General features: G+C 34.3%; 1 protein-coding gene across 3 annotated transcripts in view; it reads left to right on the forward strand.

Moving 5' to 3' along the window:
* LOC121382763 (polycystic kidney disease protein 1-like 2) overlaps nucleotides 1–14,004 on the forward strand; it is a 136,891-nt gene that overhangs the window by 36,161 nt on the left and 86,726 nt on the right. For all 3 annotated transcript variants that reach the window (XM_041512341.1, XM_041512342.1, XM_041512343.1), the window contains exons 13-17: nucleotides 122–319; nucleotides 3,111–3,274; nucleotides 5,302–5,484; nucleotides 6,087–6,246; nucleotides 13,278–13,547. In XM_041512341.1, the coding sequence (XP_041368275.1) occupies nucleotides 122–319; nucleotides 3,111–3,274; nucleotides 5,302–5,484; nucleotides 6,087–6,246; nucleotides 13,278–13,547 (975 nt within the window). The remainder of the gene's footprint in view (nucleotides 1–121; nucleotides 320–3,110; nucleotides 3,275–5,301; nucleotides 5,485–6,086; nucleotides 6,247–13,277; nucleotides 13,548–14,004) is intronic.

Genomic DNA, 14,004 nt, shown 5'->3' on the forward strand with positions numbered 1-14,004 from the left:
CGCAAAATTAGATTATGCAATGTGTGAATGAAATGATTGAGATGCCTGGATTGTGTTGTTTAACATTCGTCTATTTCTATTTCTAGGTCGACACCATTGAATTTATCTTACTATGTTTCAGGTCTTAAAGGAAAGTCTCTGATGCACAGTGCCTGGCTGGATGGCAGCTGGGTTGACTTTGCACTGTTTGAGGGAACAGTACCCGAACATACAAACGAGGAGCAAGTGGTTTTCATGGACAAGGATCTATTTTACATGTGGAATTATGGTCCAGTTTCGACAACACAAGGCTGCGTCGTATGCCAGTATAGACAAAATGGTGAGTCAGTGGCTGACAGGATTATGAATAAAGTCTTAATTGGACATGATGTAAATGGTTTTCTCTTGTGATTTTAAAATTATTATTTATTTATTATACTGTAGAATCTTGTTGGGTCGAACTTGGAAGAGTCGAATACACTGCAATGCTCGAACCAAAAATGAAGTGCCGAGTTACACTTACATGTTGTTGACCGATTGTTTAGGTCAAACTACCCGCTTGGTTGAACACTTTCTTGAGCATCGATGAGGTCCGAACCAACAGGATTAAACTGTATTTTAAAATTAGAATTTATTTATTATATTATTAATTTTAAGCTTATTATATTATAACATTGGGTTTTTTCTTCTAATTAAAATTGTAAACTACTTCGCTTTAATGCCTACCCCAACAACCCCCCTACCCCCTTATCTTGGACACTTCGGCTAGGACATTTGGAGAATGTGTCTAAGACAGTTGTGCTTGAACCTTGGATGTAAACACGAGTCAAATGGTTGATTGATGGACCAGACATAATGTACATGGTTCACCATCTCTCTTGTGATTTTTAAATTCTAATTTATTCTATAAAAAGGCATGATGGTATTTTATTATTTTTCAGCTGTATATCTGGTATGGAATTATAGTTTGTAGTACCCCAAACATAATCTCATAAACGACAATACTGTATGCATGCCCATAACTGGGGAGAGGGTGGGAAAGGATCGGATGATTCCCACTTCCCAGAAGAAAAGGGTTCTGCTGCAAGGGGAAAATTTATCTAGACAAATGTGGGTAAATGCAAGTTTTTCATGATGTATACTTTTCTGTATACATGTGTGTATACTGAATATCTAAACCACAGTTTGACAATTCTGCTAGCCCGATGCTAGGGGCTAATACTTTTTAACATCGGGCTAGTGATAAATGCAAATCCAGTAGCCCAATAAAAATTCTTTTTAAAGAAAGCACCACTCGCTCACAGTAAATGTTTTCCTCCACTTATAAGCTTGTTTCTTAACTTTTATCCTCATGTTAGTAATAGCATAATTTCAACAAAGCAATCAGTATATAATAATATTCCACTTGAAGTAGCTTTCTACAAAATGCAGTAATAAGTCCTTTCTACATTATCAGTTAGATCAATACACACAGTGTTCGAAATAAGCACTTGTCTGTTTGTCCAGACAAGTGAAAATCTGCTTGGACAAACTAAATGTACCACAGTGGTTGTCCAGTGGACAAGTGAAAAATTTCAATGCAGTTTCATTTTGAAGAATCAAAACTAATGTCCTTGCACATGAATAAAACTAACAACTTATTTGGACAAGTGAAAGTGTTGGCGGACAAGTAGATTTCTAGATATATTTGTCCGGTGGACTAGTGAAAATTTCTTTTTATTTCTATCACTGACATACATTACAGACATTGTGTTCTTTTCACTGTGAAATTTCAGGGACAGGGAATAAGCTTACTAACATGCATGTTTTCATTGGTTGTTCAAGACACGTGATAGTAAAATCTTGCACATGTAAACATTTTAGTTGGAAATTGCCAATCAGGAAATTAATTAACAGGCGATAGTATCACTAAAGTACAACATCAGTTACGCTTGTCTTATTTATCTATTGTTATGGGCTTTGTGCCTTCGTGACTTGCCTCACTGGGCTTTGTGCCTTCAGGGCTTGCCTCGTCGGGCTATGCCCTCCACATGAATTCTGTCTGATTTAAGGTCACTGCATGGTTACCTGCCTGCTACAGGTATATAATGCATCACCACAAAGTGTATTTCATCCCTCTTGCATCACCACAAAGAGGGGTGCAACCGTCAGACAAGTTTATATGCTACAGCATGCACGGTTCTACCTTTAATTATTCTCTTTGTACAGCATTATTTTTTTACATCAGATACCATGCAAGTAAAGCTGCATACTTTGGCTGTTCTAGCATTTTGTCTTCACCCCTGTATTAAAGTGAGATTTAATCTGTATAATTTAATGGTAATTTGTAAAGACACAGTTTTATTTATGCTGGATTTCTTTTCTTTTTTTAAATGTTATTTGAGTTGGTATGGGTTTAACACTTAATTATGAAGTTACATGTCAATTCATCGGTTTCCTTTTGAACACATGGCTATTATTCAGCAAAAAACATTCTGATTTTGATTTTCGCCATGCAGTTAAATTTCAATGTGATAATTGGAGGCCTGTATTTGAATTTGAGAAGGGCCAGTAAGATTTTTCTTCAACTGGCCCTGCAGAGCTCTCAAAAGTACCCGGTCTCCGGCGGCAAATCGCCGCCTGAAACAGCTTTTGCCGCCGACTACTTTTCGTTGATGGTAAAAAAAAAAGTGCTTTCTCTTCTTTAATAAAGTCTCCTACAAAAGGGATCCAAACAAGGTGCCAAAATAGTTATTTATTTGTCTTAAAACGCGATTAGTTCACATCGAAATTTTTATCAAGCAGCGTTACCGTTTCGGGTGATGTGGTTGGTTCGTCGTTACACGTGACTAAGGGCCCCCAGACCCCCCGCTTTGCCCCCTGCTATCATTACTGTTGTAGCCTGCTACTTCTTAAACTATTGAGGGCGCTGGCCCTGCTGGCGACCATGGTTTTCATGTTAATTTTCAACTCTGCTTCACATACACATTGTAAAATTGATAAAATCAATTTCTTATGATTGGGGCTCTTTAATAAATACAATATTGGAAATACATTTTTAAAAATAAAATAAAAGTAATAGTTCTACAAATTACTTTTTTGCATAGAAAGGACATTCATTCAATCATTATTTAACAAAAATTTATTTCCAGACTGTGATCTACCTATTCTCTCAGGACCATGGGATATTAACAGATATGACTGGCTAAGAAATGGAGGAAGTGTAATGGAAACAAACAAGAAGAATAATCTTATACTTGACCTCACTAGTGGTTTGAATTTTTTTGAGAGTAACGAACCTCAGGGATATATACAGGCATGTAAAATTATTTTAGCTCCACTATGACATTACCAGTAGTTAGCAGAGCTTATTCAATACCGATTTGTCTGGTGTCCGTCCGTCAACTTTTTATATGAATTTTAGTCTATCTTCTCGTACAGTTTTGATTGAATTGTTTTGAAACTTGTTATGGTGATCTTCTGGGGCACACTCCACAAACTAAAAGAGAGATTTTTGAATTTTTATTGATGTTTTTAGAACTTTTAATTGGAAATGTGAAAGTTTTATCTACTCGTAGAGTTTTTGTTTCTATAGTTCTAAAACTTGGTACTGTTATTATTTGGGGAAATCCACATAAACTAATAGGAAGATATTTTAGAAATGTTGAATTTGTGCATTTTTATTAAGTTTATCTATTCCTGAGTTTTAATTGCATACAAGTAGTTCTGAAACAAACTCACAGAGATACATTTTTGGAAATAGTTTTTGTTTTGTTTTTAATTTAAGCATATTAAATAGTAATTTAAAATGGAAAATGTAAAAGTCTACCTTCTATAAAATTACTAGATGAACCAAAACGTGATGACCAAAATAAATTAAAAGGTCCAAAATATGATCTGCCTGCTCAGTTCAAAGGTTTCAGAAAAATCAAGTGTATTGGACTATATAAATGTATATATTGAAACATCAAAACAAACAATATTGAAGAAACATTAAATGAACTTTGTGATGTTCCACTACAGGCATGTCTACCTCACATGTAGGAACAACTTGGGATGGTGGTGTGTCGTGTACTTTTACTAGGTCACTGTGACATACTTTTCAAGGTCTACTGCACATAACAGCAAATCCTTGTTCAGACCATATCTTGCATACAGCACCATCAAACGTCACTCTAGGAATACCTTGGGATGGCAGTGTGTTGCGTACTATTAGTAGGTCACTGTGACCTATTTTTCATAGTCTACTGCACATAACAGTAAATCCTTGTCCAGACCATATCTTGCATACAGGTGCATACAGAACCATCAAATCTCATAGGTAGGAACAACTTGGGATGGTGGTGTGTCGCATATTATTACTAGGTCACTCTGACCTACTTTTCACTGTCTATTGCACATAACAGTAAATCCTTGTCCAGACCATATCTTACATACATACAGAAGGAAATGTTTTATTTAACGATGCACTCAATACATTTTATTTATGGTTATATGGCATCAGACATATGGTTAAGGACCACACAGGTATTGATGGAGGAAACCTACTGTCGCCACTTCATGGGCTACTCTTTTTCGATTAGCTGCAAGGGATCTTTTATATGTACTAACCCACAGACAGGATAGTACATTCCACGGCCTTTGTTACACCAGTTGTGAAGCACTGGCTGGAATGAGAAATAGCCTAGACTGATTACGCATCAAGCGAATGCTTTACCACTGGGCTGTGTCCCGTCTGTTTGCATACAGATGCATACAGGACCATCAAACCTCACATGTAGAAACAACTTGGGATGGCAGTGTGTCGCATACTATTACTAGGTCACTGTGACCTACTTTTGAGTTTACTGCACATAACAGTAATTCTTTGTCCGGACCGTATCTTGCATACAGATGCATACAAGACCATCAAACATCACATGCAGGAACAAGTTGGGATACCGGTGTGTCACATACACTTACTAGGTCACTGTGATACAAATAAATCAAATAATTTGTCTATATTCTGAACATCATAGGAAAATCTTGTTTAGCACATATGCTAATTTCTTGGCGGTTCTGTATTGTTAACATTATATACATAAACTGTTTCTCTGCCAATATAAATGTGTCACCAGAGTACCCATGCTAAACAAAATTTCCCTAGCTAATAAAGAACAATAACTTCATTAATCAGACAGCACCTTTCTCCAATAGATACAGTATCATCAGTAGTTGGTCCCATTGCAAACATTTCACATAATTAGAATTGAATCATACCCATAACATATTCATTAATATCTATGGTTTTCCATCAAACTCCTGATGGAGGTATCATGTACCTTACCGGTATTCTTGTTACAGGTTGACTTGAGGCAGACATTCTACCTGCATCTGTTGAAGTGCAGTTCAAAGACAGGAGCCAAAATAACAGTTATCGATTTTACTACACAAATCATAGATGTGGACTACAAATTCATGATACGGTGTTCAGAGGGTGTGCATGATAAATTCAATTCTATTACGAATGAACAGCAAATTGAATCGGTGAGTTTGAGCTTTGGTTCTGGAATAGTATAATTATCCTGTGTCATGAATATGCACATGAACCATGTATTTGAAACTGTTCTGGTGCAGGAAGAGTGTTTTGAGTACTAACCTTCTCTTGCATAGTTATATTATATTGTAAACTGATGGCAAGTGTGTTCTGTATTGTGATTGGTCAATTACATTCTTTTTCCGAGATCAAATGAAAATAACACCCTGAAAGCTAATGATGTTATTAGAAAGTGACGTCATTAGCAATTGGATCATGCAGACCAAGTTGACGGTTCAAGGGTCTACAGTTAGATTGTAGCCAGGTATTTTTTTCAATAAAATACCAAATGTACAGTTAGTTCTGTAGAAGTTTTGTCATTTTTCACCTCAGGCTATCGCATTCGGTCAAAAATGACATTTGCGGGATCAAATAGACAATAACACCCGCAAATCTAAAAACTCCATATGGTTATCTCCTAATTATAGTCCTGTCAACGTGATTAACAATTTTAAAATTAATTTGGGTGTAGTGAATTCTTGTTTTTACTGTCTTGTTATACATGTAGGTATGTATCTTTTGGAATAAATGAAGTTTAATATATTAATTTCAGACATTTACTTGTGGATCTAGTGCCTATGATATCAAATCAACTGTTATTTCACCTCCAGTTAAAGCCAGAAATGTAATGATAAAGTGGTTTTATGAAGCAACAGAAATTGATTTTACACTTAAAATGGAACTGTTTGGCTGTCCTTCCTTCACAAATACCGGTAATGTATTTTAAATTTCTTTACTTACTATAGCTTTAATTATATTAGGTTTTGTTATTTGTTGCTTATAAAAGCAGTTGTGTTCTTGTTGGGGCAGGGTATAGATCAGTGGTTAAAGTTGGGTTTTGTTTAACGACACAACTAGAGTACATTGATTTATTAATCATCAGCTATTGGATGTCAGATAGATCAGTAGTGGAACCAGGCAAAATTTTACAAAATAAGAGTAAACTAACCGAAATGCATTCTCTCAATGGCATGCTGTTTTAACATCTTAAAGGGACACACCCTAGTTACGGCTATTTGTTAACCATTACGGCGTTGTTTTTCGCTATTAAACCCCATTTTTCACAAATAAAATTGCACTTTACTTACATTTTATTATTTAGAATACACATTTCCATTCACCTGAAGTGCTTTTTGGTAATCCTGATGTTTGTAAAACCACGAAATGCATTTTTTGAATTTTTTCACAAGACGTGCTGTCGGAAAAAACCCTGTTAAGCAAGCGAGGTCCAATCTATTTTTAGAGGGGATATTTCCATTTCAATGTCACAGACATTGGTAAATCACGTGACCATTATCATTTTGGTTCGGTTTGTTTTCTCGTGCACGGTTCGCGCAATCAACATCCGATTTGCTGTTGTTCATTTGTGAGATTTTTCTTCACAGTTCATGAACATTTTCAGTAACAATAAAGTTCAGACAAGTAAGTGTCTCAATACAAAACGTTACAAACCCTTAAAACCAATAATTTTGCTAAGTCTTACGATATCTGGAGAGGGGATACAACCAGGACAGAACAGTTGGAACATGTCCAGGAGAGGTGAAACGAACGCACCCCAAGTCTGTGAAATTTGTTGTGCTTCGAGCGACATCTACCGGTGACATCAGAATACTAACTTTCAAAATTATTTCAAGCAATTGGGACATGGGGATTCCCATAGTATTTATTGATATAAAACCTGCTTTTTCCTTCCATTTGATAAAAATGTGATCTAAGTGTATTACAGGTGTGTAAATTAACCAAATTATAATTTATTTTCGCTGGATGGAACTAGGGTGTGCGGCTTTAATAATAGATCTTGCCGGACTATTGGAGAATTAGTCTGTCCCCCCTATGATGAATTGTTTTCCAGTTATGTTTTATAAATATATTACAATTTTAATTGTTGTATTTTAATAACGTCAAACACATAGACAAAACATAAAAATTAATTAGTCATATTATTAATGCGAATAACACAAATTTGCATTTTTTGCATTAATATTATGATCGCATTAATTTCAGGATCTACAGTACCATATATCTTCGCCTGTAAGTCGATCTCGGCTATAAGTCGAGTCCCTAATTTCAAGCCCTGAAAACATATTTTTTTATTGACCCGTTTATAAGTCGACCCATGAAAAACAACTTATAAATATTTAAGTATTTCTTATTTTCAGCACATGAGAACAATAATGTACAATATTTAGACAAAAGAAAATTATTTTACAAACTTCGATTTTCACGTTTTGTACATCGCAAACAAGTAACATAGCATCAAAACAAAATATTCCCTTAGTAGATAGTGAAAGCTGTTTGGCTGTTACCGTATGGCACTGTACAGCATGGTTTTGTGCACAGACAACAACTTTATTTATAAACACTGACAACAGATCACTACGATAAAACTGAAAGTATCAGTTAATCACATGTTTTGCCACCATATTAATACATGTAAGGAGGATAACTCTGGAAAGTAACTGGTTTTTATGTATGTCCCTATTGCTCTAGTGAACTGCAGATATCAGTCTAAGCTGTTTTAAGGGAAAGCTCAGTAATATTCATGAAGTTAATCACCGACAAAACATTGTTTGAACAACCATTAATGCCAGTGACCAGATTTCAAAAATAAACTCGGGCAACAGGTAGTTAGTATTGTTTACATTTTTGCTATTAGTGATGACTGTTATTTTAACTAAGTGGACTGTTCTCTTGGCATGTGAGTGAGATCGCACGCCTTTTTTGCATAATCAAAACCGTTCTAATGCCAAAAAAAAAAGGTTATAAAAAATAAATGTGTCAAATTAACATATTTGAGTATAAATACAGGGCATACTTCAACAATAAAACTTGTAAAATAATCCCCAAAACGGTAATATTTTTGGGTGAATTTTTTTTACCCTCTTATAAGTCGACCCCCCAAGTTATAAAATAATTTTTGGGTGAAAAAAATTCGACTTATAGGCGAAGATATACGGTATATATAAAAAAAATTGTTAACGAAACAAAATAACTTTTTTACCTAACGATGCACTAGCTTAACACATGTTAACTACAGTTAAATATGGGTAAGGACCACAGATAATTATGGGTTACTCCTTTTGATTATAGCAGCAATGGATATAATATGCATCATCCCACAAACATAATAATACATACTATGGTCTTGGCAATAAGGCCAAAATGGTCTTTGTTACACCAGGTGTGGAGCACTGACTGGAACAAAAAATAGCCCAATGGGCTCATCAAAAGGGATCAGTCCCAGATCGACTGCACATCAGGCAAGTGCTTTACCACTGGACTACGTCCCGTCCCATATTTTTTGTTTCCTTTTAGATTTTATATTCATCTGTCTGTCCTGCATATTGTTTTCAGGACCATTATTCGCAATGCTTCAATATGAGCTGACATTTTGTGTGTAACTCGTATAGAGTTATATGGCCCTTGAACTTAGGAGATGTTACAGCCATCAGACTTTTATGGACTTTGCATTAATCCAGATCCAGATTCTTATTTTATTTATTTATCTAATAATATAAAAAACCTTTGTTTTTTTTAGACACCACTAGAGTACATTGATTTACTAATCATCAGCTATTTGGTAATTTTGACAGTTAGTCTTAGATAGAAAACCGGTTAAATGTTTTCCATTAGTAAGGGATATTTTATGTGTGCTTTTTCACAGACAGGATAGCACATACCATGGCCTTTGATATACGAGTTGAGGTGTTTTGAACTTGCCATACATGTAGTTTCTTAAGCACATATACATTGAGAAGTTAGCAAACACATTTTGCATAAATTTATCTCTTATATCTCTGTTTAATACTTTGTGGTGACACAGCTGATATAGCTTGAGACTCAAGAATCCAAGTTCTTGTAACAAAGATTTAACATACATTGCCCAGTTTTTACACTTAGTAATGGTATTAGCATTTTCTCTACGTATAAACATTTTGTAGATGAATTATTTTTAACCAATACATCAATTGATATTCTCTGTTTAATAGTACTAGCATTTTCTCTACCTATATACATTTGGTAGATGAATTATTTTTAACCAATACATCAGTATTCTCTGTTTACATATAATGGAGATAGGTAACCTTCCAAGCTGTAAGAAAATAGTGTTATTTGGGGTTCTTGTCTTGGCATTGAGGATAAATTTTATAAAATTTTATTTCTTTTTTCTAAGTCGCAAATACTACCTACATGTATTGTACACAACTCTGAACCATACAGTAACATTTGTATAACCATTCTGTCAAATATATATATAATATTGTACTAATATTCATTGAAACAGTCGTGAATAAATTATATAATGAGTGTACACTCTTTAACACCTGTTCTAACAGAGTTTTGTATGCTAATTAAACAAATTACCAGTGTAATTAAATGTAATACCTAAATAAGTAAACTGATCAACATTATTTAATACTGTATATTTATAACATCATCTACATATAAATACATTGGTAGATTTATGACTGTCAAAAATGTTGGTTTTGTTTTCATTTGCTTCGAGACCCCACTTATCACAGTAATTTACCAATTTATTTAATAATATCTGCAAACCATTTTCTGATTTAGAAAATAAAATCGTATCATCTGCACACATAAGCATAAATAAAGAAATATCCTCTAGTAATAACTGGATCGACAATATTGGAAAATTCGGACTGAAAATAGTGGAGTTCTGTATCCGGCTATTATAGGCCTCTCGTATCTTTTCTTGTCCCAATTGGACTGAAAATTACTCAACAGTCTTTCAAGTTTCTCTCAAATTTGTGAAAAGCCTCTGTCCTGCAATTTTGTGGATCAAATATACGCATGGCTTCCAGTATTGAATCATCCAGACCAGAAATGATTGAAATCATTGTACAATCCTCTCTATGGTATCAGTGACAGTGACAGTGACAGTGACCTTAGTATCTTTGTTTACAGTGCCACTGCTGATATTCAAAGAAGCTGCATTAACTTTAGAAGCACTAATTGATCTCTGTCAAATTCAGTTCAGTTACTGTAATATAGTTTTCGCCAGGGAAATATGATCACTGGTTAAAATTGTGTCATGTTTGAACAGTATAGTCATTATCCTGCATGGTTTTACTTAGAATGAGAAAACTAATTGTTTCATATTCCCTAGATACTTCACAGTATATAGCATTCATACACTAACCACTTGCATACATTTTGACAGGTCTATACAAATTTATATGCATTGTCAGTTGCAGAGGAGGAGAGGTAGTTAATGTTTATTTGTTTTGTTTAACAACACAACTAGAGAACATTGATCTATTAATCATCGGCTATTGGATGTCAAACATTTGGTGATTTTGATATTTAGTCTTAGAGAGGAAACCTGCAAGGGATCTTTTATATGTACCATCCCACAGACAGGATAGCATATACCAGATACATTTCTCAGCTCCCTGGGATACAGCATTTGACCAGAAATAGGCCCATGTCTTTGAATAAGATGCCCTAATTTTTAAAGAAATTAGGCCTTTATTTGCAAATACCTCCCTAATTATCACAAAAACAAAAATGCAAGTTTACAGAAAATTAATAAAAAGTCAAATATACTAAGTGACATAAAATTATCACCAGTGTAACAGAGTACCATATATTGCTGTGTATTAGCTGACGCTATGAATTATAGACTGATCCCTTAGTTTAATTGCCCTCAATATCTGCATGGTACAAAAATGTTGATATAATGTATAAGCTGATTGAACTTTTATGTAGTTGAACTGGACATGGGTAGCGATATATTGAGATTATGTACATGTAGGTCTTTCTGTCTTTCTTTAAAAATACTGTGGTGCAGGGGTGTAACATTCTCTTTGAGAATGGCCAATACAGCACAAATTGAAATTTTGAGTAAAAGTCAATATCTATCTGTGATATTTGTATTTTTGCATAGTTCTTTACACTGTTTTTATTTATATCTTGAATTTTTATATTGATGTTGATCATCACCTTATTTGTTTGCATCACCATAGTTTGACACCCAATAGCCGATGTATTTTTTGTGCTAGGGTGTCGTTAAACCAGTGTTCGAGATTAAAAATTTGGGGCAGTATCCCAGTTGGATACTAACATTTCAAAATCTGGTATCCCAGCTGAGAATTTAGTATCCCACTTAAATGAAATTCATAAATAACATCGTAGCAAACTTGGACGACACTACTACTTAAAGGGACATACCCTAGTTTTTGAACACTAACGCATATTTTTAACTATTATAACCATTTTTGATAATTTAAGTCATACTTTACTTAGATGTTATTGTTTAGATTATCAATTCCCGTACATTCGAAGTGTTTTTGGTCATCCTGGTGTTTTTAATATCACAAAATGCATTTTACTTATTTTTAAAAACGCATGTACGTCTGAGAAGTAACAGTTATGGAGTCGAGTTTTAGTCTATTTTTTGAAGGTATTTCACTATTTCAAAGTCACAGACTCATGTTTCACTCAATTGTAACTTTATCCAAATGTGTTACAGGTTTGTAGATTAACTAAATTTAGAGTTAATTTTCACGGGTTGAAACTAGGGTATGTCCCTTTAACTTCACCAGTAAATGACGACTTTAATTGTTTCAGCGAAAAATAAAAACACAGGATTAAAAAAAAATCAACATTATATGGTATCCCAGTGGGATACTGGGTTATTGAAGTCTGGTATCCAAAATTAAATTCTGGTATCTCTGGGATATCGGGATACCGTTAATCTCGAACACTGCGTTAAACATTCATTCATTCATTCATTCATTCATTCATTCATTCATTCATTCTTTAAAAATAGTGAATTGTGGGCATTCATTTGATTAATTAATCAAAGTACAAAATTTAATACTATTTTAATAGATTTCAAGACAGCTGAAAAAGAATAAATATTTTCAAAAGTGATCCCCAAATGTGGGATAACATTGTCTCATTTGTAATTCTTTTATTTTTATTTTTTCCACGCTAGGCAATGTAAATATTATTCAGCACCCAAGATAAATAATTGTAATGATTAACACTTCCATTTCCATTATTTTTGTAAGTGGTGATATCCCTATCAATAATAACATTACGAAAACTCTCTAATCTTTTATTAGCAATTGCAGAATAAATGAATGACAGTAAGTGAAAATCATCAGTTATGAGCAATTTAATCAATTAGTTAAATACAGTCATTGGTCACAAAATATTATGACCATTCTGATCATGTGACAAATTTGGCACCAACTAGTGGCTTCAGGTAAATTATATGCCAATTACCGGCCTCGGTGGCGCAGTGGTTAAGCCATCGGATTACAGGCTGGTAAGTACAGGGTTCGCAGCCCGGTACCAGCTCCAACCCAGAGCGAGTTCTTAAGGGCTCATTGGGTAGGTGTAAGGCCACTACACCCTCTTCTCTCTCACTAACCACTAACAAACTAACAACTAACCCACTGTCCTGGACAGGCAGCCGAGATAGCTGAGGTGTGTGCCCAGGACAGCGTGCTTGAACCTTAATTGGATATAAGCACGAAAATAAGTTGAAATCAATCAATATGCCAATTACAAGCCATGTATACATGTCAGATATCTTTAACTGTTAAAATCATGCTATAAGCGTAGTGTTTTATGTCAATTTCCTATTTCAGTATATGTTACTGTACAACTATATTTTAGCACCTAACACCTAAAAATGCATTGTGGTTAAACAGTCTTTTTCATCAATTGTTTTATTATTACTGTTTTTGGCTTTATCCTTCTTTTTTTTCAGTTGAAGGACAAACCCCACAGTGTGGTTCAAAAATACCTTGTCTGTACAAACTAAAAAAACACAAATCTTACGAATGTTTCCATGTCAGGTGTCCTCTGCGTTTTACAACATGTGGTCCTTATACCCACTATTACAAGAAATTTGATCGGAGAAAAAGATCTTGTGAATCATTTGACCTCTGTGTTAAGAGCCCCTGTGGCTTTGGCACAGTATGTCTGGACTATGGAAATCATAGAGAGTGTCATTGTCCAGAATCTCATAGGAAATGTGGTACGTACATGTTAGTTATTTAATACTGCTAATAGTTTTTGAAAGTGTATTGCTACATTAGGATTTAAGCTCATTCCTTGCAGCCAAATGCTTTTAAAAGACACATTTTGGTGTGTTGTATTTTTCATGCTTTAAACATTCATTATTCATTCATTACATAAGACTGAACAGGATGCTTATATATACCTAGAGTACTTAATGAACAAAACCGATTATTCAAGACTATTATAATGACTAATAGTTGTGTATTGTATTAAGTAATGCATTCACTGCTGTATATATCCTCTTCTTGTTAATCATCTTAATCCCCAAGTAAACAATAAATTTGTTTTTCATGGGTGTCCAGTTTGCAAGAGTTTGGATTTAGCTAAATTGCATTTAGTCTTCCGTGTGCATCAGGTTTAAAAACAATTATTTTGGGATGATTTTCATACACATTTTTTTCTTGTAGAATCTC

This window comes from Gigantopelta aegis, chromosome 10 (assembly GCF_016097555.1).
Source record: "Gigantopelta aegis isolate Gae_Host chromosome 10, Gae_host_genome, whole genome shotgun sequence".
NCBI classification, from domain to species: Eukaryota; Metazoa; Mollusca; class Gastropoda; order Neomphalida; family Peltospiridae; genus Gigantopelta; species Gigantopelta aegis.